This window comes from Dermacentor variabilis, chromosome 2 (assembly GCF_050947875.1).
Source record: "Dermacentor variabilis isolate Ectoservices chromosome 2, ASM5094787v1, whole genome shotgun sequence".
NCBI classification, from domain to species: Eukaryota; Metazoa; Arthropoda; class Arachnida; order Ixodida; family Ixodidae; genus Dermacentor; species Dermacentor variabilis.
The window spans coordinates 132,879,165-132,907,134 of NC_134569.1; the positions used below are offsets into that span (position 1 = coordinate 132,879,165).

Here is a 27,970-nt window from a genome sequence, read left to right on the forward strand (position 1 = left end):
GTGCTCAGAGGCAAGACACCATTTGTATTCAAGTGGTCATAGCAGCCTGAATTTGAAACAAAGGCCTACACATTTCTGCACTGGTTGCCATTTCTTTCCTGTAAGTAATTTCTAGTTATACCAACTTGTACACCAACGACATGTTTCCAAAAGGGTTCCACCTTATATTTTCACTGTTGCACGTGCCAAGTGTGTGGACCCTTGAAAAAGTTCCGAGTAGAAGCCCTTGATTTCACCTCTGTGGTAACACGTAGAATGGTGATCCCAAAATTGTATTGTTATGGCTTTTCCTTCCCACACCGAGTTGTGGTTTTCGGCACCTTGTAGTTTAGCTGCCTGCTTGCATTCCCTCAACATTTCTACCCTGGAGCCTCTTTTCAACAGCTTTAAAGGACGAGCCCGAATATTTTAACTGACTGAAAGTAGATCACAGTGACTCGCAGACGTGTTGAAAATTGCAAAAGTGAACAAGAGTTGTGTGCGAGTCATCACAACACTTGGCCGAATTAATTTTATAGGATAGTATGTAAGACCAACTGCTTTCAACATTTCAAAGGCCTCAACATGAATTGAAGATGAGGCAAATCCTGTTTTTTTTCCCCCATAGTCCTAAGCTTTACTCACCTATGGCTTAATGCAGTAAAGCAAAGATTACAGAAAACTTGAACCCAACACAACCAAGTGCATGAAAGAGTTCAGCCTAAGGCAAAATATGACTAGAGAAGTGGTGCAGTTCAATATAATTAAGCATGTGTTCAGACTGCTTGCAATAAAAAATGCAAAAAAGGTTCACGGAAGACTTCTCGAATGCTTGCTGCCAGGCAAATATTAAATCACAAAAACAATGAAAGGATGGCGTGCTCTGCTTTCAGCGTTTACATACAGCCTGGCTAATCACTTGTGACTATTGAATCTGCAGCAGCAACATTCCCTTTTGCTTGACTTTGCTTCTTGCAAGCCCTGGAAATAAAGAAAAGAGAAGAGAAATTAATCAATTGATTAGTATATGAGAATGCTAAAAACATGACATTATATGCTATTGGCTTGTTTCAAGCTAAAATTGCTACTCTTGATATGTACGTTTCATGTGAACTTCAGAGGCAGTGCTTAATGTGTGGACACAAAAGCTGCAGTTCACACCTTTAATTAAGACTTTAGGCCAAATATTTTGGTTTGTACCCATGATTAACTGGTTGGGTTGGTCTAATGTACCAGAGCATCACCCTGGTCCCGACAGACACTGCAACGTAAAGGCTCTACATTAACTTTAATCACCTGGTATTCTCCTTTAAAACATGTAACTAATTCAAGTGAATTAGTGTTTCCGCATTCTGTCTTCACTAGAATGCAGCTCCAGAAACTGGGAGTTCAACCTGCAATCTTCTGCTCATCAGCAGAATACCATCACAACTCACTAACAGTGGAGGTTGACTTTAACAATGTATAAGTTCTATTTCTAACTTAAAGAATCTTAAGGAACCAATCATATGGTCCCTGCACGTTACCATTTCTGTGCACAACAATCTATGCCATAATTTTAGATAAGTGAACAGCCTGAACAATCCTACGGCTGTACCAGATTTTAGTAATACTTAATGTTGCAATTCCTGCCAAATAGTTTGTAAGCACAGCTGACTATGTTAAACTTGGTTCTCATCTGTCGGAATGTTTAAGTTAACAGGTATTTTTTCCATCACTAATGTTCCAGTGAAAATGCATACACTATATCTACTACTAGAAGCTCACATCACATTCACCATGATGCGTCACATTATCATGCCTCCAACGTTACCAGACACACAGTGCAAAACAATGTTAATGCTTTAAAGGCCAACTGTAACAAACTTTCCGGCCGCATAAAAAGCCCAATTTCAGATAATTTAGACATGCAGGCCTCTGTGCGAAATCTTACGCTTGAAATACAGGTCAATGCGTCACAAAGAGCTTGCAAAAATCGATAATTTTCATACTGAAACTGGAAAAAAAGAAAGTGCCAGCAGTGATGTACAGTGAAGAATGGGGAGAACCAACACCCGTGCTGTTTGCTTTCCCAAGGCCTCCTCGAGAGGAAGCTATGGCTTTCCTTACTTGTTTCCATTTTGGTGTATCAGTGAACTGGTCCCACACATTTGCTAGCCACAGAGTTGGTATACTTTGTTCACTGATTTGTGCGCTGTGACAACGCTGTTATAGGCCCACAATGTTCTTATAATGCGAAGTATCCATCGAGTCCAAACATTTTTCACTATCTTATTGTCTATGTTGTCTAAGTCTATGTCTAAGCGTGTTGCATTTGCGTCTCCGACCAACAAAGAAACGCTCGTTCGTTGTGCACTTGTCTGCTAGTGCTGCGGCAAAACTGATAGCGGCGCTGCTGCAGGTCACGTTTAACGCACAGTATAAAATTTTAACAATCTTAGCAACTCCGGCATGGTGTATCCAACTTCACCAGCCATTGCCTGGCACGCTGGAAGCGCTAGACTCATCAACTGATCACAACTACCACCATCTGTAGTAAAGGATGATAAGTAGCCGAGGCTTGGCATGGCTGGGCTAGAGGGGCTCGGTGCTAAGTGTGCGTAAACTGACGGCCAGAAAGGCCAGACTGTGGCCGTGATAAAGCTTCACATATTTCACTCTGCCAGCAGTGCATACCTGCATGGCTTGCCGCTGCATCTACACCATGGCTGCTGCGCCATGTTCTCCTTTGTGACAAACGCAGTATGCGGTTCCTGCTCGTTTCTGGCGCTGTGTCAGAAAGTGTGTTATTTGTCTACTTCGACGTGTCCGATGTACAGACACACAAAATATTTTGAAGATGATGCCCTACCTGAAATGATCGCTCGATAATGTTGTCCTGGAAGACAATTCTGAACGTTACCAACATTTGGTTTTTGTGTGCCAATGCGGCATGTAGTACTTATAGTCAACCCAAGAAAGCGTTTGCCAAGCAGATCAAGTGACTGTGCTGTAGAAATGTAGCTTGTGAAGCTTTGTAAACTGCAGTTTACATGTTTTGAGCACATTGGCTGGTCCGTGTCTCCCTTGCCTGCTGCGCCGCTGTGCGTGCTTTTGCTCTGAAAGCTGGGACAGGAAAGATGTGTTCGGCATTCCTCTACTCAGTGTTGTGTGCTGCACAGCCATTGCTTATGTTTGAGTATGTATTTGAGCACCTGACAACCATGCAATGCATTGGCATTCTTGCAACAGCTCAAATCACGAGTGCAAAAGGGAGAATGCACGCTGAGGGAGACGCCTATCACCTCGCAAATGATGAGCGAGCAAGGTACCTGGCTGCCTAGGCGCAACAGAGAGGTCAACAATTACGTACGGTACTTCAATATTCGCCATACCCGCATCGCTACCGTAACGCTACCGCTTTGCCACCAGGTACACGTGTCGTCTGCATAGGCGCTATTTAATACTACTAATAACAAAATCAGGCAATTACCAGCCCTGTGGCTTTGCCAAGACTACTTTGGGAGTCTTTGCTCGGCATTTATAGTCAATTTAGCCCAAGCGAAATCTCATTGCAGTTGGCCTTTAAGATCAACTGCAGTAAATTTACTTCAGGCTACAATGTGACTCGCAAGGCTATCTCCTGTCCACACTACAGGCAACTGCAGTTGCCACATCTGGTACTAATGCTTCAGTAGACCTCCAGTAGACTTGACGCTACAAACCACAATAATCCAGTGAGGAAGGTCCATTATATTCAAAATACATTCTGCTGCACTTGAACCTCGCTATGATGAAGTTGAAGCGGGGAGCCCAGATTGCCTTGCTATATCCGTTACATTGTTATGTCCGAAATTGCAATTTACTGCAATACATGCCCAATGGAGTGCACAATTGTAAACATGAAAATAAGAATACGACCTTGCAGCCCGTGGAGCTGCTACACAGCCCCGCATGCAATGAAATCTGAATAAAACATCAAAAGAATCCTCGACGTACAACACATAACTTGGCACCTGACACTACAGTCTTTAGATAGCTGCCTTCTGTTCAATTGTGGCGGTTGTTTGTGCCTGCTTTGACTTGGCTCATTGTGGTTGAGAAGCACGTGGCACACAGCACAGTGCTCCGCTGTGTGATAAAGGAGGTTTTATTTATTTATTTATTTCAGTACTCTCAGGGACAGAGGCATTACAGAGAGGAGGGGCATACAAAATTGGTGGCAGATTTCTTAAATTTATTGATGTCGGTGATGGCAGCCATGAAGGCAGGGAGGTGGTTCCAGTCATTTCCAGTTCGAGGAATAAATGAATTTATACAAAGGCTAGTTTGGCATTGCGGTATTCCTACCTTGAAGTTGTGGTCAGTGCGTGAAGATATACAAGATGGGGATAGGAGTAACTTATCTTTGAGAATAGGGTTGGTATAATAAATTCTGTGAAAAAGACGTAAGCGAAAATATTTACGGCACAGAGAAAGAACGGGAAGAACAAGTGCAGATTTCATTGCAGATACGCTCGCTGTTCAGGAATAATTTGAAACAATAAAACGGGCGGCGCGGTTTCGAACAGACTCTAAAGCGTTAAGGTTATCTGATTAGGATCCCAAATGGAGCAAGCGTATTCTAGTTTAGGTCTGATTAACGTCCTATATAGATGAAGCTTAACAGTGCTGTTAGAAGCTATGAAATGGCGCCGTAGGAATCCGAGCGTGCGGTTAGCCTGGTTAGATATGTAGTTGACGTGCATTTTCCAGGACAGATTGTGTGTTAAGTGAATACCCAGGAATTTGTACGATGAGACAGATGATAACGGAGTGTTGTTAAGAAGATAGCGAGGGGTGTATTCAGGAGGACGGCTGGAGATACGCAGGTGTTTCCACTTAGTGGTGTTAAGTGTCATGAGCCATTTGCTGCACCATGAAGAAATTGCGTTCAAGTCCGATTGCAAACATGCTTCATCAGAGGGATTAGTAATTGAACGATAAAGCACACAGTCATCTGCGAAAAGATTTATATGGGAGATAACATTATCAGGAAGATCATTAATGTAAATTAAAAACAGTAGAGGACCTAACACAGAACCTTGTGGTACTCCAGAAGTTACGGAAACAAGAGGCGAGTCATAATCATTAACTGAGACATACTGACTACGGTTGGAAAGAAAACATTTAATCCAGCCTAATACCTGATCGTTAATATTAAGAGCACCAAGTTTAATTAATAATACATCATGAGAAACAGTGTCAAACGCCTTAGCAAAGTCTAAAAAAAATGCAATCCACAATAATGTTAGCATCCATAGAGCGAAATAAATCATTAGTGAAAGACAGGAGCTGTGTCTCACACGAAAAAAATTTTCTGAAGCCATGTTGACATGAATTGAAAAAGTTGTTAGATTCAGGGAAGGTAATAAGATGAGAATAAATAATGTGCTCAAGAAGTTTACAGGGAACACTGGTTAATGAAATGAGCCGATAGTTTAGCATTGAAGCTTTACTACCTGATTTATGCAATGGAACCACCTACCCACCTTCCGATCAGGAGGGATGGTACAACTCTGTAATGACTGTTCAAAGATTGCACAAAGAATCAATGATGAGCAGGTAGATGTACTTTTCAAGAATTTCGTTGTAATGCCATCGACGCCTGAACAAGATGAAATCTTCTGTTTTTCAATTTAACATGTCAAACCAACCGAATCAATGAGTATTGGATCCATGGGTAAAAAGTCAGATGTACAAGGATGAGGGAAAACACTCGGCAAGGTAGAAGAAAAACACGAGGCAAAAAATCATTTAACACTTTGCAGCAATCGCTCTGGTGTATTGGAGTGTTGTGATCATTGCAAAGATCTATTGTATTCGGCTTATTCCCACTGACCACATTCCAAAATTTCCTCAGATTATCTCCAAGAAGGAGCGGGAGCGTGTGCTGGTAGAAATCTTATTTTGCTTCATACGAAGTTTGCTTATAATCCGTCTTAGCGGTGGCGTAAGCGTGCCAGTATTCGGCCGTTTGAGTTGCCTTGGCCCGCCGGAACAGTCTTTTTTTCTTGTTCAGTAGGCGCCGCAGATGCGCGTTAAACCACGGGGCATGAGAGTTGGATATAATGTGTTTCTGAGGGATGAATTCATTAATTAAAAAATTGACTTTATCTTTGAATAAGGTCCAATTTTCATCAATGTTGTGCGTGTGGACACTTGGAATGAAGTCAGTGACAAAATCCATTAGTTCGCCGTTTATAGATTCAAAGTTAGTGTTTTTATAGTCTCGGAAAACTTTTGGCATTTTGGTAGCGGGAACAGATATGCGCAGTTCAAAATAAATGAGGCAATGATCACTCAAACCAGGTAAATATCTTAAACATGAAACAAGCTGCGGTGTAGTAGTGAGAAGGAGGTCAAGAATGTTAGCAGATTGGTCAGTAGATCGTGTAGGCTGAAGGACAAGTTGCTTAAAATTAAAATCCATACAGAGGTTGATGAAGAGAGAGCACTCAGATGAGCAGTCAGATGAGGGAGGAGAGTCATGCCAGTTAATTGCTGGAAAAGTGAAATCACCAAGAAGGAAGAGTGGATATGAGGGGAACCGGACAATTAACTCATTTATTACGTCATGTAAATCTGAATTAAATGTTAAGGGTGAACTGGGCGGGCGATAGCACACACAAAAAAATAAAATCACGATATCCGATAGTGAAACGCGTACACACGATTTCCAAACGAGTAGCAATATCTATAACAAAACAACTCAAGCCGTCACGTACGGCGATCAACACTCCGCCACCAGTACGCGAGATACGATCATAGCGAAAAAATTTGAAAACTCTTTCACATTCAAAGATTTCATAGTCTGCAATATCACTCGAGAGCCAAGTTTCAGTTAACACTACCGTTAACAGTTAACACTACCGCTTTGAAGGTTAGGCTAAGCAGCGCCCTTAGCATTGAGCCGGCAGTGTTGGTTGAACTACTTGTGTGGCCGTCTCAAAATCTCTCCGTAACAGGCAAGGTGTTGCTTGGCGCACCATTGGGAAGAGCTTGAAATTGTTCTTTAAGCAGATTACATCTGCATAGGCCTCTAAAATAACCGCTGAGTTTTGCGAACAAAGCTGTACCCAGTGACAAAAATCAACTGCCACAAAATTGTTGAGCATGTAGAAAGCACTGTTTTGATGTGCTAAATAAATACAAAGCAGCCTCCATGCAAAATTTTGTTTGAAATGTAAGCAAATTCATCACATCATCATCATTAGCCTATTTATGCCTACTGCAGGACGAAGGCCTCTCCCTGCGATCTCCCATTACCCTCTCCTGCGCCAACTGATTTTAACTTGCGCCTGCAAGTTTCCCAATTTAATTAAGGACAGTAAGTACATTGAGCGCTAAAGCCATGTGCCAATAGCCTCACTAGAAAGAGACGGTGGTGAACTGTTGTGCCAAAACTTCGAAGGGACAGAAACGAGGCATTACTACTGCAGCAAGGCGAATGCGCGCCTCCGGAGATACTGCTGCAGGATGGAGTTGGATATCTGTAGGAAAAGAGTGGCCCAGCGCGAGATGCAAATGTCTGTTGTGACGCAGCGCACACGTTTGCTAGATAGTCAGAAGCGTACACTTGCATGCATGGAAAATGCGGGAAGCGATTCATCACAAGCAGCTAGCAAAAATGCTAGCTGTTTCCACATGAGATCCCGTGTGGTTGTACCTATCACACGGCTGTGCATCAGTCGAGAGTTTTAGCAGAGTGTTACCATACATTGTGAGCATCACCATATACCGGCTGCTATGACTGCAGATGTGCAGAGTTTAGCAGGCTCCAGTATAAGTTTCCCAGAACACTCCCGCCATATACTGCATTTGCATAACAACATGGCCACACCGGCTGCACACTTCCATTCTAATTCGCTGGTGATACTTGCTCTCACTTGTCACAGCAAGAAACAAGTGGATAAATCGGCTATTTATTTCATATACCATACACCGTGTAACATATACAGTAACGCTCTGCTAACACTGTCTAGTGATGATGCAAAGTGCATGTACGCAAGTTACAACCTTTGCCAGTAAAGTTCCGAGACTGAGTCCATTAAAAATAATGCGTTTAACATTGAAATCATTTGTGCAGCACCCCTTCGAAATAGTCTCCCTTGCAGTCTATACACAGCTTCCAACGCTTCTTGAGGTTTTGGAAACAGTTGGAAAACGCTTCTTTTGGCAGAGCTGTCAGCTCCTTTGCCGTGGAGTCCTGAATGGCCTCCACGCTCCCCATCCAGCGACCTTTTAAGGCTCTCTTCACACGAGGAAACAGGGAAAAATCGCATGGGGAGAGGTCAGGCGAGTATGGCGGATGGGGAAGTGCAGTAATGCTGTGCTTGGCGAGAAATTTTGTCACGCAGAGAGCAGTGTGCGGCCTTGTGTTATTGTGGAGAACGCTCCATTGTCCAGATGCCCATGAGTCAGGGCGACGGCGTCGCAGTGCATCACGCATGTGTTGATTGTTGAAACTCCTGAAACTCCATCACGCATGTTGAAACTCCTGATTCACCGTCTGCCCCTGTGGGACGAACTCGTGGTGTATGACACCTCTGGCATCAAAAAAAACTATCAGCATTGTCTTTGTTTGGTCTTCTGTCGTCGTAACTTTCTTGAAGCCGGAGAGCTTGCGGACCGCCATTCGGCACTCTGCCTCTTTGTTTGAGGATCGTATTGAAAACACCATGTTTCGTCTTCAGCAATGATGCTGTCGACGAACGCAGCATCTTTCTCTGCCTTGGAGAGCAAATCAGCGCTCACTGATGCCCGCGTTTCCTTCTGGTCCTGTGTGAGGGAGTGAGTGCGATGCAAGTCTGGCATTCAGCTTTCGTTTCCCCAAGTTCTCACGCAAAATTTGGTGGCATGTTGTCTTACTAATGTCGAGAGCATCCGATAGCATGCAGACTGTAATGGTGTGGTCTTGCTGTACGATCTCCCTGATCTGAGCCACATTGTTTTCATTCAGTGAGGTTGCAGGGCACCCCGGCCTTGTGTCGTCTTCCACCGATGTTCTTCCCAAAACGAACCTCTTGTGCCACTCCAAAACTCGCGCCCGCGATAATGTCTCGTTGCCATAAGCGTCACGAAGGAGCTCATACATCTGTGTGGCTGTCTTGCGAAGCTTCACACAGAATTTTATGTTTACACACTGTTCGAGGTGGACGTTCACCTCTCAACATTCACTCAAAGCTGAATGCGCAGACGACTAGTGACAACATATTTTTCTACGTGTAGTGCCATCAAGCGGCTGCCACAGCAATTAACATACATAGCTCAGGTTAGCTTGAAAAGATGGCGCTACACATATGCACCAACATTTGTTTTGGGGAATCATTTCTAGAGAAGAAAATATATCAGTCTCGAAACTTCACGGACAAAGGTTGCATCATTGTTTCTAGGCCACAAATTGGCGCGACGCGCTACCAATGGGCTGTCAAAATCTGCAGGAGACACTTCACTGGCCTGTTGAAAACATGATGCTTGCATTTCTTTTACACAAACGTGACCACCAAATATTTTAGACAATATTATTGTTCAATCTTAAAACGATTATGGCATATGACAAAGGTACCTTCTCACAGGATGGTACTTCATCATAATGAGGTTCAACCATACTGACACGTGTGCTTGTTTATCTTTCTCCAGTGACCGCACAAGACATGCCTGCAAGATTGGAACCCACTGGAATGTTATCTATGGTCCTATGCACTGTCTGTTGTTACCGAAGCATGTATAATCTGATCGTATACGTGACACAAATTACGTAGTACTTTCTGGAAGACACGCAGGCACCAGTGATTACTCTGGAAACTTCGATGACTCATGTATAAAAGCCGACGCGCTTGACCGTCAGATGAGCTTTCGGTGATCGCCTACCGTGTTCGTCGCTACCACTGTGCTTTTAGTTAACTTGCTTTTGTGGGCATACTTTCACCCAATAAAAAGTTCCTTTCATCATTCACAGTGTTGCTGTTGTGTTATACACAGTCACCACAACGAACAATATTCAGAAACCACACAGAAAAAAAAAAGAACACACAGTTACATGTGCGTAGATCTTGTACTGTCATTCGTAACTGGTGATTTGGCAGTGCAAGAAACAAATCAATAAAGCTTTGGCATGGCGGCCTCTTAAAACCTGAAGGAGTGCTTACCTGGTAGTAGCCAGTATGGTAGCCTGTCATATACCATGACATAAGCATGGAGGCCAGTGCTTCCTCGTTGTTCGGGAGGTCACCATGAGCAATGGGAGGTGGCGGTGGAATGGATTGCTTCTGAAGGTGAGTGAAAGACAAAAATGAAAATGTGTGAAGGTACAACATGACCAAGTACTTCCCTAGATCAATAGTACAAGGCAATTCACATATCTTAGAACAAACTTCAAAGTCTTTGTAAATTAGTGCTGGAGGATGAGGCCATAGGCAGATGCTCACAGTCCCCCTCCCTCCTCGTTCACTATTTTCGTTGAGCCCCCCACCCTCATTTTCTTTGATGCTATTCAGGATCGTCACCTTGATGAGGCTAGTAGCAGTCATCTTGAGTTACTCAGAATATTGTTTTGTGACTGCAATATTATAAGCTCTACAAAAGCGTAAGGTAAACACAACAGCCTAAAAAGAATTGTCATGTATACAAAAGAGAGACCTTATGGAAATTATAACAAGAGTGTCATTTTGCTCAAACACAAAGATATTCATTTTGTTCGCTAGTTAGGGCTGCTAAAGGCATGCTGAAACACATGACATCCCTTTTACAATGGATGGCAAATACTCTGTAGAGAGCAGCAGTCAAGATAGCTGCACACAACATGAATCTCTCCATCATGAAGCTGTAGAAATGAACTTAACATTAGATTCTATTGTGTATCTGGGCTCTAGCATTGCAGTGATGCCCTAGCAGCAGCACTTCAGTTTTACCACACCAATGGCACTGCACTTCAGTGGCACAAGTTCTTTACATAAGTCTACAACTTGCAGCCCAGTTATTCCAGGTGCAAGTCTCGTCCGTCACATGAGCATACTTGTAGCATGGCTGTTCTTGTGTTTTTTTGTAGATGAGTGCATTGCTTATATTACGAATACTGCATTTCTGAATTTAAGTAACAAACTGTCGTAACAGTGACCGTGACGTATGAATGGACTGTTCTAGTTGCAATTATTTTGCCATAGTGGTGCAATGGCCATACACTGTACCTGGAGTGAGTAACACTGCGAAAATTCTCAGAGATTTCAACCGCCTATGAGCATCAGTGCTTTGCTTCCAGCTTCTGAAGCCTTGCTTTGCTAGAATGAATGGGTTGCGATGATTATTTCTTATGGGATTTTTCATCTGGTGAGTTCTCTCATAAGCCTTTTCAAATTGAAGGCATGGTCCTGCAAGGTAAAATATATCAGTTTAATATTCAGTTACATGTGGACTGCCAAGTAGCATGTATGAAGAGGTCAGCCATGATGCATCATCTAAAAGAGTCAATGGGACAAAGTAGGTGAGGACAATAATACTGGTGACACCTAGTAAGGTGAAACTTTGTGCCATATGCTGATGACCTATGACAAAATTAATGATTATGTTGCATGATGGATGAAAGAACTAACTGCACAAAGCTTGGTTGCACAAGCATGTGCTGTTGTTCATTCTGTAATGCAACAATACATCAGATGCTTGAAAAATATGTTTTGATGCTGCTCTGAAGGCAAAACACTGCAGTTTCCTAATAAAGAAATGTGCATGTGCATATGTGTGAGTAGATATTCATGAGCATTTCCACGCTGAAGGCAGTCTTTAATGGTCACATCTGTGTTTTATGTAAATGTGTCCTTCTTACGGCAGTGCAATTCCAGTAATAGGAACTTTAGTACCCGAGCATGTGTTCTGCCACCTTAAAGGAACACTAAAGAGAAACATTTAAATCAGTTTAGACTGATAAGGTATGCATTGAAACTATGTTTCTGTTAATTTTGCAGTATTAGGTTGATATTAGGAAAGAAGATATGAATTTTGCGACAAAACCCAGCTCAGCTATATCAGTGCAGTGCTACAGATATTAAAGTATTTCTTTGATATTCGGGCTGTTGTGGCAAAATAAGATTTCTTGAAACTTCGTAAGTTCAGTCTTGGACTCATTTAGAATACAGTGGAGTCGCAACAAATAGAAACTGCTTAAACGAAACTGCTGCTTAAATGGAACACCATCCTCGTGGTTGGTTGGTTTTGTATTCATGCGATGCTCTCTGCAATGTATGGAACTTCTGATAAGCGTAACCAATATCCCTGGTCCTTTGAAGTCCCGTTTAAAGAGCGTCCACTGTATATAATGTACCTTATCTCTACCAATAAAAAATTAACTGGGCCAGAGCCTATAGTGTTAAAATCCCCGATGTCATGGCAGGATGATGTGGGACTTTAAGGCAATGCCGCGACCTATCTTTCGTATTTGCGTCTCTTCTGTCTTACCAAGCTTCCCTCATAGCAAGTGTGGCCTTTTTTTGGTATTGAAGGAGGCTAATTTACTAGCACATTTAAAATTATTTGCCTCTATAATGTCCCTTTAAAGACTCCTTGCTGTTACTAATTCTTTGTTACGGTTCTAGAGTGCTGCTGTGACTGGTAAGCATGGCCAACTGGCAAGTCCAGAGTGCATGTTTGTACAACTGTAAAAGTGGCCGCAACACCATGTATTGCGCAGTACAGTGAGAAAGCCTTTGCATGAATTGCCAACAATAGTGACCAATGAGTGAAAACTCCAGATTGTCCATTTAAAACTTAGTACTTTTCATGGCGTTTTCAATAGGGCATGTTTTAGGTAGACATCCAAATCAGATTTAAGATTTCTGTAGTGGTACTCTGTATAACCAAGTGACATAGCCATGTTGTGTACCTTAACGGAACTCTGAAACACTATTCTAATGAAAGAATGACCTCATTATTAAAGGACGTTGCCTCGTGAATCTTCCAATGCAAAAATCTTTTAATCCTTCAGGTTGTTAGCAGAGTTTGACATAGTTATCGCACCGATAAGTGGCTTCATCTTTTCTTTCCGTCTTCACTAGTGCACTGGAAACTACAGAGCGAAGAAGCCAAGGAGGCCCTGTCCAAAAGTTGAGTTTCTTGGCAGCAAGGGGGCCTGACCACAGCACCCTAAGGCTACACTAGGCGACAGCTAACTCGGAGGCCACATGCAGCATACGCAGCTACGCACAACTCTCATGTGTAGACTGGCAATGCAAAGATGAAATGATTTTTCTGTCTTTTTGAGATCTCAGACACATATATTTTAATTTTATCTGACTCACAATTGGCAATACTAATAATATTACTCAGGATATTCTTACAATCATGAAATCAGCCAACAGCTACTGACAGATCCCGCTGCTCGTGGTGACACTGCACGATGACAGCATGGAGGTGAGTGCAAGTGGTTATTCACTGTTTCTGGCACGAGGTTGTAAATTCCTTGCTGCATGCAATGAAATAATATTTACATGTTGAGAAACATTTTACTATGTTCACAAAGTGTTTCAGGGCCTCTTTAGTAAATAGGTGCGTACTTCTAAACATAAATATGTAATCCGCATTATTGTGTGGGTAGTATAATACTAATACAACAGGCAAATAGCTTTTGATAAACTTCACGGGGCTTTGGAAATGACAGCCATATTGTCTACACATAGCAGGTTTGAAGGTGGAGCAACTGTAGTGAAGCTAAGGCTAACTAAGAAATGGCTGCTATTAATAATTAGGCATCTCTTTACAAGCTTGTGTGAGTCTAATTTAAAGAGATACTGAATAGAGATTTTGCATCAAGATATTTAAACCAAACAAAAGCTCAGGCATTAAAAGTGGAAAACGCAGCACTGTTTTTGGAAAGAAATCAACATAAAATTATGAACTTAACAATTTTCTGATAAACAAGCGCACCTAGCAGCTTTGCTGCAATACACAGGATGTGACATTAATACTACCGGATGCTGCTGATGTGGCCTCCGAGGCCACGCTGCTGCACTCACTGATTCCCCATCGACCACCTGCTCATGTAATCTGCACCCCGGCTCGTCAAGAACAGTATGAATTGCAATGAACGACACGCAATGTGTTGTTTCTTTGTGGTGCTGCATCCAAAAATGGCAATGTGCATATTTTGGGTGCTTCCCACGAGGCAGTGCCTTCACCGGCACCCGCTGAAATGGTGACAGGGCCCAACGCCAACTTTGACGGGCAAACAAAGATGCCCTCTTTGAGGCGACAACCTCTGTGGAAGTGGTAACGACCGTCATGGACAGTCTCCTGATCCTGACAAGCTGACCGTCAGGGAGAGCAACGAGCCAATGTTGATGACTTCTGTGGAAACAGTGTGAAGCCCTGTGGCGTGCACTCCACCTAGACTCTGCACCTTGTATGTACGCTCAGAAGGTCTCTAAAGCTTGTCAACAGGCACAAAACAGACATCTTTGGAGGACGCTGCTTTGTTTTACACTAACGTTGTTGATAAAAGCATTCCTACACAAGCGACAAACACTGCGCGCTATCAACTGACAATTCTGCAAGCAGCCGCTGATAGGGCCGGTAGGCAAAGCTCGCCGAAAACCGCAGCCGATGGTGCTTGAGAGCTAGCTCCACCTCATTACAGAGCACTTATTTTTGCCTACACAATTAACGTTTGTACAAGTAGGTGACCCGTAAACAAAAAAATTGCCTTTCTCGACAACCCTGGTAAGAAGAGCAAATGCGCAAACCAAGGGATACTCCTCTCGCTGAGAAAGTCGGTGTATGCTGCATGCCTGCGAAATGCTCTCGCACTACGGCTCCTGATCTCGTCAGTAGTTGCAGAACAGGAGCTATTTCGACATAATCTTATTCTAATAATTACCATTTCATGTCAGAAACAAACTGTAGCCAGTTCTTGTGCGGCTACAAGTGGCAATGGATGCGAATGCGTCGGCCGGGTTGACTGTACCGATGAGGAACAGGCACACTGAAGGCACCGGCTATGTGTCAGGCAACATCACACATATTCGGAATTCTGCTTGGCTGTGGCCGTCCGATCGCCCCCACCGTTGTATAACAACATCCAGGCAGTTTGTCATTCGTTCGGCATACAATTTGATGCCGCATCCCGTTGTAACTTGTTCGAAACCACAGGTGCGTGAGTGCTAGCACAAGCGGACACCAGATCGTACCTTGTGTCTCCTCCAGTATGTCAGAGTCACAGTCGTCACCTGTGCATCACTTTCCTTAGTCTTTTGCATATTTATGAGCTCACAAGTGCAAGCGATTATGCTTCAGCGATACTTTGTACATTCGTTTTTGCCTGCGCTTGCCCTGATAGTGTACTCTTTTCCTCTTTTAGAATCCCATTTACCCGGTGCAAGATAGCAAACCGAATATCCTACTTAGTTAACTCCTCTCCATTTCCTGTCATTCCTCTTCTTCTCTCGATGCGTTCACACAGCACAGCACAAGGTGTGCAAGCAGCAGCTAAGCTATGCCAAGAGCTCACTGTCTGTATCTGTACGCTGCTGCCACGGGTAGGCGTGAAGTCACCACTATCGGTGCGCAACCCCACGCGGGCTAGCTTGCGGCTGGCGCATTCTCATCAAACTCTGAGACTACAGCCATCTGTTAAAAAATATGTGCTACAAACATTCTGTATCTGAATATTCACGTCTTCTGAGTGAAATTCTGATGCGTTCTTCAGTTTTTCAAATTTTTGTTCAGTATCCCTTTAAGTGTGAAAGGCAATAAAACAAAAAATATGTTGTAACGCATGTGAATAACAAAAAGCACGACGTTTGAATTACACGCAAATAGGGTTCAGTACTCTCGGTTAAAACAAAAAAAAAAAAAAAGAAGAAGAAGAAGAAAAGGGAACAGCTTAAGCAAAGAAGGGCCTGTGTGCCCACACCTCAGCGACTATCTTGCATAAGGCGACTGCCAAACGAGTTTATAAGCAAGAGCTGCTTTTTACACTTGATGCTAAGATTCTGTCAGCAAGTTGCACCTGCCAGTGACATTTAGACTGTTGAAGTTCTTTATGCTAAAGCATTTTGGCCCCTTGGTCTTGCAAAGAACTTGCCCTGGATGCTTAGCTATTCTCATTTTTCTGTAGCCCTGTGATGAGATATGAATGGAATGAAGTCGCATATGTCAATAAGTAATTGCGTTGTAGATGCAAGAATGAGTGGTAGATATTTCAAAAAGACACTAAAGATTTGGCCATTACCTATTGCAGCACATATCACAGTTTAGTGAACTTTACCGGGAAAAAAAAAGGTGCACATTAGAATTGAGTAGTATATACGGTACTTTTGACACCCGTAGGGTACAACTTATTTGCCAGCACTGGGGCCTAGGTGCGAAATCCCACAAAGGAAAGCTTGGCCTTCATTTCCTGCAGTAAGCCTTCTTTTTTTCCACGAAATGACTGACAAATGCAATTTTTAGGCTTTCTGTAGCTGCGATATGCGAGGCCATGGTCCCAAGATCTTGTTCAAGGTGAACAGTGTTCTATCTAGCTGATTGAGAGTTGTGCAGAGGCCATGTCTTTTGTGTATATGGCTTTAAACAGCTCCTATGTGTGATTTAGTTTTTAGGGACTACTTTGCCAGCATCCACTGATTTTATGTTTATCTTCAGTGTCACTTTAAGGTACACAATAATTTATTCATGTGGAAGAAATTTTTTTTTTATCTCACGAGCAAAACACTTTGTATACACAGTTGAAAAGTCATTGGGGGAAGTGAAGAGCTCATTTACTACTTGCCGTTTCAAGAACACATTTCCTTGAACCCTGTTTTGTTAATCTACATCAAGCAAACAAGTCCAACTGCAACTAAATGAGGACATTGCTATTAGGTACTACAACTGCAACTAAATGAGAAGGAAGTTATTTGGAGTACGCTTTATACTAGACAAGCAGCTTACTCCAGGCATTGGCAAGGCAAGGCAAGGTATGATTATGCTAGTCGTAGAACATGACTCACCATAAATGGAGGGAGCCTACCTAGGAGAGGCTCCAGTGGCGGAGCTGGTGGTAGTGAGTGTGATGAGTGAAATGGTGTGTCCTGAAAAGACAGCACAGTAAATAATCCTTGGTTAGATATTTCATTAACATGCTGTGGATGCAAATCAAGTAAACCAAGCTTTAAAAAAAGAAACATAGTGGCAAACATTTATTCAATGGTGTTCACTCAGAACTGTAATCCCCTGCACAGCTCGAACACTACTCCATCTGTCCTGGCTACATTTTTCAGTACATCAAAGCCTTTCAAAACATTACAACTTCAGTGATTTGTCCAGCTCGGAACTAATTTTCCTGCAAGCTTTTGTCATAGAAACAGCCACCTTCTCAAGAACTTCTTTCTTGATTGATACACTGTCATCCTTTTTAGCTACAGTACTGCTTGTTATGGCCTCCCAGTGTTTGCACAGATACATATTCATGTATTTGCAGGTACTAAAAAGCAACAAGCTTTCGTCCACTCAAGGCCAGTAGGGGCTGAATATATTAGATATCCTGCATTTCTTTTCTTGGGTGTTAAGCAAGGGTATGCGAATATCCGAAAATTTCTAATATTATCGAATATTATATTTATAATATTTGAATTTGACTCAAACTATGTATTCGTCAATTTTCGAATATTCGATTGGATACGAATATTGGAAACAAATCGAATATATTGCTGACTGTGCGGGAAAAAACGTGGCTCTTACCACTTATTTCTATCTAATCAAAGAAAGTGTGCATGATTTTGTGCTGAATTTTGCAAAAATTTCATGCAGCTGGCGATATTTCACTTGTAAAACATGCTCAGCCACTGGACGTAGAAGCTTTGCAGAAAAGCCAGCCTCTCAGTAACAAGGTGCACCGGTTTGCCAACAGCAAGGGCGCACTCTTTTAAGTTTCAGCCCCAATCCTGAGCTTATTACTTTACAGCAAGTGCAGTGAGTAACAGCTGGTACAGGGTCCAATGCGTCTGATTTTACAGGAAATTGATGCAGTATAATAAGGTACAGGTTGGCAAGAACAGACAACGGAAATTACTCAATTTTCCAAAGATAACATGAGCCAAATACAGTCTCTTTAGTGTAACGGCTTTCTAGTTGAATGTTTTACCTATGATAATGCAATGGCAATGTTCCAACATTATGTTAAAGTAAACCAACGTGCATATCATTATTCAATATTTGATGCGAAGTGTTTGTATTCGACTTGTATTTGAAAATTTTGTTATTCGCACACCCCAAGTGTTAAGCAAAAAGGAGGCATATACATTGTTCCATATTTATATATATAAATAATATTATCAATGTGACATATCTTGACCACTTGCTCACACTAGGTGGACAGAGTTCATTAGTTTCGCAACAACTGCATTTATTATTATCACTTGGAAAAGAAGGGGCAAATTACAAAGAGAAATTGGATATAAGTCAAGTCTTGATAAACAGAAAAATTTTAATAAATGTAATTTACATTTTCATCGAGATGAAATATTTTTGAATTTGAGTGACCCTTCATGCAATTGTATTTAGCGTTTTCTCTCAGTAGATGGAATTCCTGATAAACGGAACCAATTTCCCTGGTCTCTTGAGGTTCTGGTTAAAGAGAGTCCACTGTAACCCGATTTTCATAAAATTTGTTCAGGGTGCAAAAATTGAGAATTATTGGGTTTTACCCCAAAACAAGGAACTCTAGCTACAGTCGAACCCAAGTATAGTATATTGAACTCGTAATAAAATGGGAATTAGCTCCATATATTGTATAATTTGACACAGAACTTTTAAAGAATTTGACAATGTATAAAGTGCATCTCATAATTTATTTACGAAGTCGCAAGAAGTTGTTTATAAGATAAATTTCATACATTGTGAAATTTCTAAATACTACATGTACCGCGGGCCACATTAGTGCAAATTTTTGTTTTTAATTTTCAAAGCACTGTTCAGCACACATTTTTCAACATTGTTGAGTGACTTGGAACAGCTGAGCCCACAGTCTTCCACTGATTTACAGTGGTGGCAAACAACGCTCAGTCCACGAAGTGCATTCAAACATGTTTAGTCTTCACAGTTACTGGCACCAGCGAGATTACTAGCGAGACTGGCAACGAGACTGGCAACGATGTCTTCATCGGCGAGCTTTCTGGTAGTCTCAACATTGCTGTCAACGAACACGAAGTCAGTTGCTGCCATCCCCTCACATCACAAACGGCACCCAGAAAGTCGGATGGCTGGATCCACAAATCATGTTCCTCGAGTGATTCATCCCACTTGTCAGATAATATGTTTGCACCAGCCCCACCAGAAATTCTCAGACTAGAATGATGAAAGCAGTTGTGAATTGTTTCGTTTTTGAAGTCATTCCATGATGCATTCAACACTAAAAGTGCACTCGGGGGATTGATTTTCAGCTCTTGGCCAGTGCAGAGGTATTGCAAGAGCCATCGCACGAGGCACTTTCTGTAGCTTGCTTTCAGTGCAAGCATGATACCTTGATCTAAAGGCTCCAGCACTGACACTGTTTGCAGCAGCAGGAAACAATGTTCAATGTTTCTAATGCTGATGTTACAACAGTGAGCAGAGCAGTTATCAATGAGCGAGCAGAACTTTTTACCTTGGCTTATCAAGTCGTCATTCGAAGACTTGAGGCACTTGCCAAAAAGTTCACTGGTCATCCATGCTTTCCGTTAAACCTGTAGGTCACCGTAACAGCAAGTGTTTCTTTAAGCATCATGGCGATTCGCTCTTTCCAATCACAAGTAGTCGAAGCTTAGTCAATCCATCCACGTTGGTGGTGAGCAACACTAATATTCCAGCTTTGCTGACTTTCTCACAACTTGCCTGAACGACTTGTCATCAGACAGCATCTGCCAGAACAAAGCAGTCTTGTCAGCATTAAATATATTATGCGGATGATACCTTGTTGTAATGACATTCTGATTTTACTCTATCTACTTGCTGACATTGTTAACATCCACTGCACAGCTCTAGTGATGCTCTCTGAAGCGCTGCAACCAATTAGAGCCACCATGAAAGTCAGGTCTATCGAGATTGAAAGTGAAATCGTTCCCTTTCTATTTGATCATGGGGCCAGAAACAGATGTTTCGTGACCAAACATTGAGGAACCACTTTCAAACTGCTGCCTTGACATCTTCACATGCAGCCGTGCATTCTTATCAGGCACTGAAGGCAGACAGCCTCTTCTTAGCCTTAGCCTTAATGCCAGCCTTGTTCTTCAATATCATACTCAGAATGCTTCTTGGGATGATGCAGGCTGCGACGACACTGGACTTCTTTTCTCCGCATTTGACTCTGATGATTACCTCCAGCTTTGCTGAGAAGGGCTGGTGCTGCCGTTTCATGGCAGCCATCATATTAGAACAGTGGACAAGCACAGCAAAGCAATACGGTGGGACAACACACAATCAAACAAGTGAGTCTATGTCTGATGCAATCAGGAGGGAGCACCATGCGACAACCTTGCCACAAAATAAATAAATGGTCTCCAATGCACACTGTGAAGGTGGTTGGCTAGCAAAGCTGTAGTACCACCTGATCCGATGGGCCAATGTGACGTAGCTTTGAACTGGGTCCACCCGAGCCTGAACATGACGCCATTGTGCATATTAATGTTGCTCTTTCTTTGGTCGCTCATCCTATTCATGCTGCTCTTCAGGCGTCCTAACTGTGCATGGCTTGGTTTGAGCAGGAACCGCTGCATCCTATCAAGCCTGAGCATGATGCTGTTGTGCATATTGATGTTGTTGCTCCCGTTGCCACTTATTGCGTTCGCACTGCTGTTTCAGAGTCCTGACTATGGGTGGTCTTTCCATAGTGCCATCAGAACACAAATAAAATGAGTTGCTAGGTGGCTTCTTCTTTTACATGACTAAGTGAAGTTCTGTCATGCCCTGCTTCGTATGCTACAGTTGCCACTTCCCAGCAACTGCAGCTTATGCAACCATAACCTTTACCGGGAAATGCTTGCAGCAAACGCTATGCGCAATGGCATGCTTGCCATTCTGGCTCTTTTTTTTCCCTTTTCCTCACATGGCCGGCATTGGCGCAGGTGCTGTGGAGGCAAGCACCATCTGGTGGTGCTGCAAGGAAGCCAGCAGTGCACATGGCGGGCACCTCCTGCTGTGATTGGTCGAGTTTTTGCCCATGGACACGAGAAGTGCATTGGGGGCTAGAGGTACACAGCTTCGCTGTAAATGGAGGAATCAGAACTGTACGATAAAGTTTTTCAAACCCTTGCAGTCAATAGCATTCCATTCAAGTTTATTGTAGAGGCACTAACAGAGAATATAGCTAGTGCTCACAGCTAACCAGGTTTGTCAGAAAATCACTGCGCGTTCTAGGTCATGAGATCCGCACTTCTGACATGACCTAAGGAAATGCTCATGCCAGAAATCGCACAGTTTAGAGCACAGGTGTTTACTGACATTTTTTGCAGACTTCGTTGTTTACTACATCCAGCTATATTCTTATGTCAAGGTTTCCATTTACAGTGAAATCCTAATAATTCAAAATTTCTTAATTCGAATTAACAAATAATTCGAACTTATGATTGGTCCTGGCAAAGTCACGTGAATAAGGAAATACTGTAACAAATATGAACTCTAAGAACCATGCAACAATTATTTCGAACTGAACTTCTCGCTCTCACGGACTGCCTTTTGGAAAAAAGGTCAAAGCCTGATGCATCACTAGCCACCATAATAATGTGTACTACGAGCCTTTTAGCTTGTGTGATATGCTAGACCCACAATGCTCACTCCACCTCTACATGAAACTAGGGGAATGTGCTGCACTACAGCAGATAAGCAAATAATTGGTGAAGTAAAGAATTAAGCTTTTAAGAGGTTCTGCTTTGCCAAAAAATGACTAGCGCTAAATGACGAGCCGTTTTATGATACGGATGCAGTCCACAGAGCACACCAGTGTAATTTAACCTTCTTTTATCATTTGCAGCTCAAGTTAATGTCTCATTTTCGAGAGGGAACTTCCAAATACACATGGTAAGGTATCAGGCTTCAGTTATACGGTAGTTACCAATTGATAATTTATGTAGCTTTGAGGAAATTTCGGGCACCCTACAGTGTGCCACTCGAGAATTCGAACTCCTTGTTACTCTGCCTGCATGAAGCTGTCTCAATTTGGTCCCCGAGTTGAATATAAAAGCGACATACATTGGTGACCTGGACTAGAAACAAGTGCTACGGCCTCAAGATGCTGTATCCCCCCTTCAACACTTTCCATCATCAACGTTAAATTGCTTGTCCCTTGAAGGGTAGACCTCGAACAACGGATTATCTAGGCAGAGTCGCAATTTGCTGCATAGCACATCACTGCAACATCTCCCTGAAAGTGAATAAAACAGTCTGCCTAGTCACTTAGTTGATGCAGCTCTAGCCAACTCTGCCAAAACAACGGCACACGCGAGTTCCAAGTGTCCAGGTTTGTTGCTTTATGTGTTCAGCAACTCCTCTCACTGCCATTAAGAACTTTTAGTGTTTGCAGTCATCAAGCAGCTTCAAACAGCCCAAACTCCACCCTTCATGTCTCCATTGAAGAGGGAAACAACTAATTTTTTAATGACGGTATATCTATATACCTGGAAAAAAAAAGAGCTTATTTTCTATATAAATGGGCAAAACACATCGAGAATAAACATAATCAATGAAAAGATATTAAAGGAATGAATATATTGTAGAAACTTTTTCAGCAATAGGAGAAAAGCACCAGGCAAAAAACAGGAAGTGGGCTTCCCTCCAAGCCATTCATGGCTTTGTTTGTAGTTTGTACAGATGACTCTCATCAGATGTGAATCATCAGTGTGCACTAAATTTGCTTTACATATGAGTGTGACACCAGTGCAGCCGGAAATCTTGCATCGATCTGACTCCTCTGCCCATGCTTCCAAAAGAAAGCAGGTCACATGCCAACCTTCCTCCTTTTTATTCTGTGTTCTTGCTCTAAATCAATGAATAACAGGCAGCAGGCACTAACTTGCTGCCTGTCATTCAATGTTGGCCAAAAGCATTTAGCCAGAAAGTTCTTACTCAATACTGAAACTCGGCAAGAAAAGTTTTTTTCCTGGTATGTTGCCTGCAGGCAACACTCATTCCTAAACAGTTCAGTGCAGGAACTGCCGGACAGTGACTGCTGCAAAGAAATCGGCGAATGTACAGCTATCGCAGTGTGGTCGGTCTCTGTTCAAGTTGCAGGGAACGGTGATTTGATACATTTGGGGAACTTGCTTTCGACAGCCATGATAATGTTCAAACGATAGATTGACCAGTTTGGATACAGGCATATGTGCATGTTTGCGCCAACAGACTGTCCAGCTTTCCTGGCCATTTGTGAAATAAAGACTTATTTTTTGACAAATTCAATATTTCGGACTCTGTTTATTCAACTTTTAAACAGCCCCTGCTGATGTACCGCGCACATTATTGAGTGCAATACTTTTCAAAGGTGCTCTCTTTTATGCGAAGTCCACTTTATTTGAGCAATTTTCTGGCCTCCTTGGAGTTCAAAGGAATAAGGTTCCACTATACCATAGGCTGAGATCTGCTCTACTCACAGGTTGCCTCAAGTTTGTCCCTTAGAAACAAAAAAGAAATTAATTTTTCAGGAAAATATTACTCACATGGTACTGGGAATAACTATCACTCATTCGAGGACCGTGAGTTGCCGGTGCGCTGTGGTCGTCTTCACTGGGTGGTGTCGGAGACCCATGGGCCTGTGTTGCAATAGTTCAAAGATGTTAGCAAAGAATTGTCAGAAATTTTCACAGCAATACAAGAATGCAGACTGCACTGAACATTCACATTATGCGAGACGTGTCCAACATGTGACAAATTCTTAACGCTACAAGGGGGCCAAATGAAGTCACAATGCATCACGAGGGCAAAAAACACCAGCTGCCATGCAGGCTGATTACTGCATTTGAATCACTCAACACTGTCCATATGGCGTTGTCGTCTGAGTCAGAGCAAGAATATATAAAGGATGCAGTAAACAAAAAGCTGCAGTACTTCATTAACAAGGTTTCCACCGACAATTTTAATTTTAAATGGCAGAGTGAGTGCAGCAACATGCATCCCAAACTGTTGGCATAATTAAATTGTGTAAAGGACAAAAAGCCAAATTTTCAGATGGAACAGATCACCAGGTACAACAGTGACATGCTTAACATACCTGAAAAAGGAATGGCGAGACTTCATGGGCTTACAAATGTCAAGATGAGGGCTGATGGATGGAAATAAACTTTTGATAAAAGTTGCACGAACCAGGGAAAATGCCACAGAAAGGCTGGCTGGAATTTTCAATAGCTGTACCTACATTTTCGTCCCATCTGACCTAGAGACATGCTAAAGGCAAACCTGAACTCTAACTAAAGTGACAAACTATGACCTTCGAAATGTCAATTTGCTATGCTTAGAATTTGCTATGCATCAGGAAATGACTCAGCTGCTGAGAAAATTACAAGCGAAGACAGCAAAATACTACCAATGAAAACAGGTATGGATGCACCAGCCCCATATCAGTGCAGGGCAGCTGAAAGAGAATTAACTGGTTCTCTGATAAGGAATGGGGGAGAGACAGACAAGTTACAACCACCAATAGAAACACACTGCTGCGATCTGTGCAGCCAGGCACAACTTCAGTCACACATACAACTGGCAATGCTTTAGTCATTTAAATTTGTTGACTGGAACATAACACAAAGGTTGCCAGTCCATCCTGTCAGGTATGGCTATGATTATTTCTCTCATGTCGGTATACCTTGAATATAGTGCCATCGCGACCTCAGGCTGCACTGTAGAAGACGAATGCAGCCGGGAGGCCATTTCCCGTCTTTCAGTACTGCTGAAGTGTGATCAGGCAGTGTGTGGGAGAGGGAATGGTATGAGTGCCCTATTGAGCTGCAGAGGTTTGAAGGATGCACGAATCGCTTGGGCCTGGCTTCTTCAACCATGCTTGTGTCCCTCCAACATTGGTGGACCGGACTAGAAGCTATGGCCTCAATATGCTGTATCCTCCCCCTTCAACACTTTCCATCACTGACGTTAAATTGCCTGCCTCTTGGAGGGAGGACACCAAACTATGGTTTATCCAGTTGGAGTCACAATTTGCTACACCGCAAATCCCTGCAGATCTCACAAAGTACAACATTGTGGTGAGCAGCCTGCCACATTATTTGCTAGTGAAGTCTTAGACTTGTTGCTTTCGACACTAACAGACAATGCATATGGCCCCTGAAGGCAACACTAATTTGCACGGCTATGCCCCCCAAGCGCCAGCGGCTGCAACACCTTCTTCACGAAGCTGACCTTAGTGACTGCACTCCAAACTATCTGCATCATCATATGCAGAAATTATTTGGCATGGCAGCAGACAGACTTGCCAGTGTCTTGCTTTGGGAAATTTTTCTTCCGAAAATTCCCCCAAGCATCCGAATGGTCCTGCTTTCTCAGGAGAGAAAGAATTATCCAAGCTAGCTGACGAGCTCAAGGAGGTCCCTTGGCCACCAACTGCAGGCACCACAAACAAGCAACGTCAATCCGATTAGCTGCAGAAGATGATTATGAAACTTTTTGGCTCGTGGATACTGTGGACGTCCTTCAGACTGCCTTATGCTCAACGGGCCAGTGTGCTATGCAGCCGCCTCCCCAGCACCGAAAGCTATGCTTGTACCAACGCAAGTTCACCAGAAATGTACGCACAAGTCTATACCGTCCTGCAAGATCTCGGGGAACACCCTGGGAAAGCACTGAAAGCAATCAGAAACACTGCTGTCTGTAACATCACTCCTCCGACTTCTTCCTAACACTCCCACAATGGCTTGCACTTCCTCGTCCGAACACTTTCTCGTTCGGCAGACCGAAAGTGCCTAAATGCACCGCCTCTGAAAGCGGCGAACAGCCTGACCATAAATAGCCATTTCTGCTTTTCAAATGTCTTAAACGAAGAATAAGTACAAAAACTAAGGACACTAAACTGGCCTGAGTTAATACTCTGACTGTGACACATCTTTTTACAAATATAAGCACTGAAACAACAGACTGGCAGCTTAAAATTCATGGCCTAAAGAATATTGCTCCATTCGGCATGGCCAAAAAATGGAAAGAACTAGCTTCCAGAGATGATTTCAGAGCATTTTCTTATGTCGCTGATCAATGCAAAATAGATAACGAACGTGAGAGGTAAGTATATTACTCCGCTTGCAACAGCCGCGCCGTCCTGGCACACTGTCCTGACATTAACATATTAGGCACTTTACTTACATTTTCTCGTTTGGCTTGTTCGGTCTGCCGCTGGCGTGCATATTTCCCTTCTGATGGGAGCAATTCTGAGAGGTAGACCTCCTCTTCATTGCCGTACCCGACATAACGAACAACGCACGTGTCATGGTCCATGGACTTCACTTTGGCCTCATAGCACTGCCCGTCAACTGAGTAGACGCACCTGCAGAAATCTCCAACTTTCCATTCCTAGAATGTAAGTGACCATACAAGCTACTGTCAAGGCACTGAGAAAAACAACCGAAATAGTGCTCAATGCACCCAAGATTCGCTGAATTGCAAGTACTCAAGATGTAGACATATACGCCTTAGTCAAGTAACACTGCCCTCATCTGCTCCGTGCCTGGCCGATAAACAGGACACCTGAACAACACCAAGAATAGCAGCAAGGACACACAGTGCAGAAAAAAAAAATGTGTGTCATGTGAGAGTGCATATTTGATTTGCATCCAGCAATGAATGTTCAATTAACCACTTAGTGGCACCGTAATTTATAACAATTTCTGACCAATGTCAAAGTCAAAACAATCATATTGGATAAGAACAAGCATTATTGCATACCAATTGCATGCCTACTGTTATGCGTGTTAAGTGGATAATTAAGACACTCAGGAAATAAATCTTAAAAGTTGTTTTTGGCTGCTAGCGGTGGTATCTGAAACCAACTCGAAAGCTTATAAGCCAATGTTAAAGTAGATACACTTGGCCAGTCTTTCAAAACAAAATTTGTAAGATGACGACTTTGCTTAATGATTGAATAAGCGCGTAGAAACATTCTTGAGCAAAGTTACGGCTACCTGAAGTGAAATAAATACAATCATATCGCCAACAATTCATGCTGTGAAACGTCGGTAATAAGGTGCCGTACTCGGGCTTTCTGCTGGGTGTGGTGAGCATCGTTTTTCTTGTTTCCTTTCTTCTTTTGTTGTTTATGGGGACCCGCTCCAGATGACGTCACCTGTTTGCCAGATCCTATATCATTCTGAAACGAAATTAATTGATTGAGAAACAAGCTTGCGGACACATTACGCACTTATGTCGACAATGCATGTATTCGAAAGAAATACCTCATTCGTAGAGACTGCACGGTTGTATGCCTTTATCAACGCTTCGTCGTCAAGCAGATCATCGCTTTTGTCATCCTAAAATGAAAAACCGGATGAATGCTAGCGTACGCAACGCACGCGCTGAAGCGAATTTCACGCCGCGAACTTGTCATGAGTGCACAAAACTGCCTTCGCGGACACTTACCTCGGACACCTTGTACACTACATCACTGTCTCCGCCAGCCATTACTTGTGCAACAGTCACAATTTGGAAATGGAAGTCAGAAAGATAAAAAAACTAGCCGCGAACAAGCAGGTGTCAATTAATATATCCACCAGTACAGCGCGATCACAGCTACGAATACTAAACAATTGTACATACGACAGAAAAAGTGCACAACGCGTGATGCGCTTGTCGATAGCGATGACTGGATGCAATACAGCTTCGTGTTGTCTCATAGAGTTTCCTCCAATATTGTTTGAAACTTTATGGTCCCACTCGTATGGTATCACCATAGTAACTTTATGAGTAGCGCCAAGGAGGTTAAAAAAGAAATTTTAACCTCCTTAGGTAGCATTCGTACTAGAGAACACCTATAATATTTAGATGGATGAGG

General features: G+C 42.7%; 1 protein-coding gene across 1 annotated transcript; it reads right to left on the reverse strand.

Moving 5' to 3' along the window:
- Window positions 1-725: 725 nt before the first annotated feature.
- LOC142572711 (survival motor neuron protein-like) lies at window positions 726-27,758 on the reverse strand. Its single transcript, XM_075682013.1, has 8 exons — window positions 27,559-27,758; window positions 27,375-27,449; window positions 27,176-27,289; window positions 26,290-26,496; window positions 23,649-23,741; window positions 16,974-17,054; window positions 10,149-10,268; window positions 726-960 (listed from the first exon to the last, which is right to left on the reverse strand). The coding sequence occupies exons 1-8, from the start codon at window positions 27,598-27,600 to the stop codon at window positions 895-897; spliced, it is 798 nt and encodes a 265-aa protein (XP_075538128.1). The 5' UTR covers window positions 27,601-27,758; the 3' UTR covers window positions 726-894.
- Window positions 27,759-27,970: the final 212 nt, after the last annotated feature.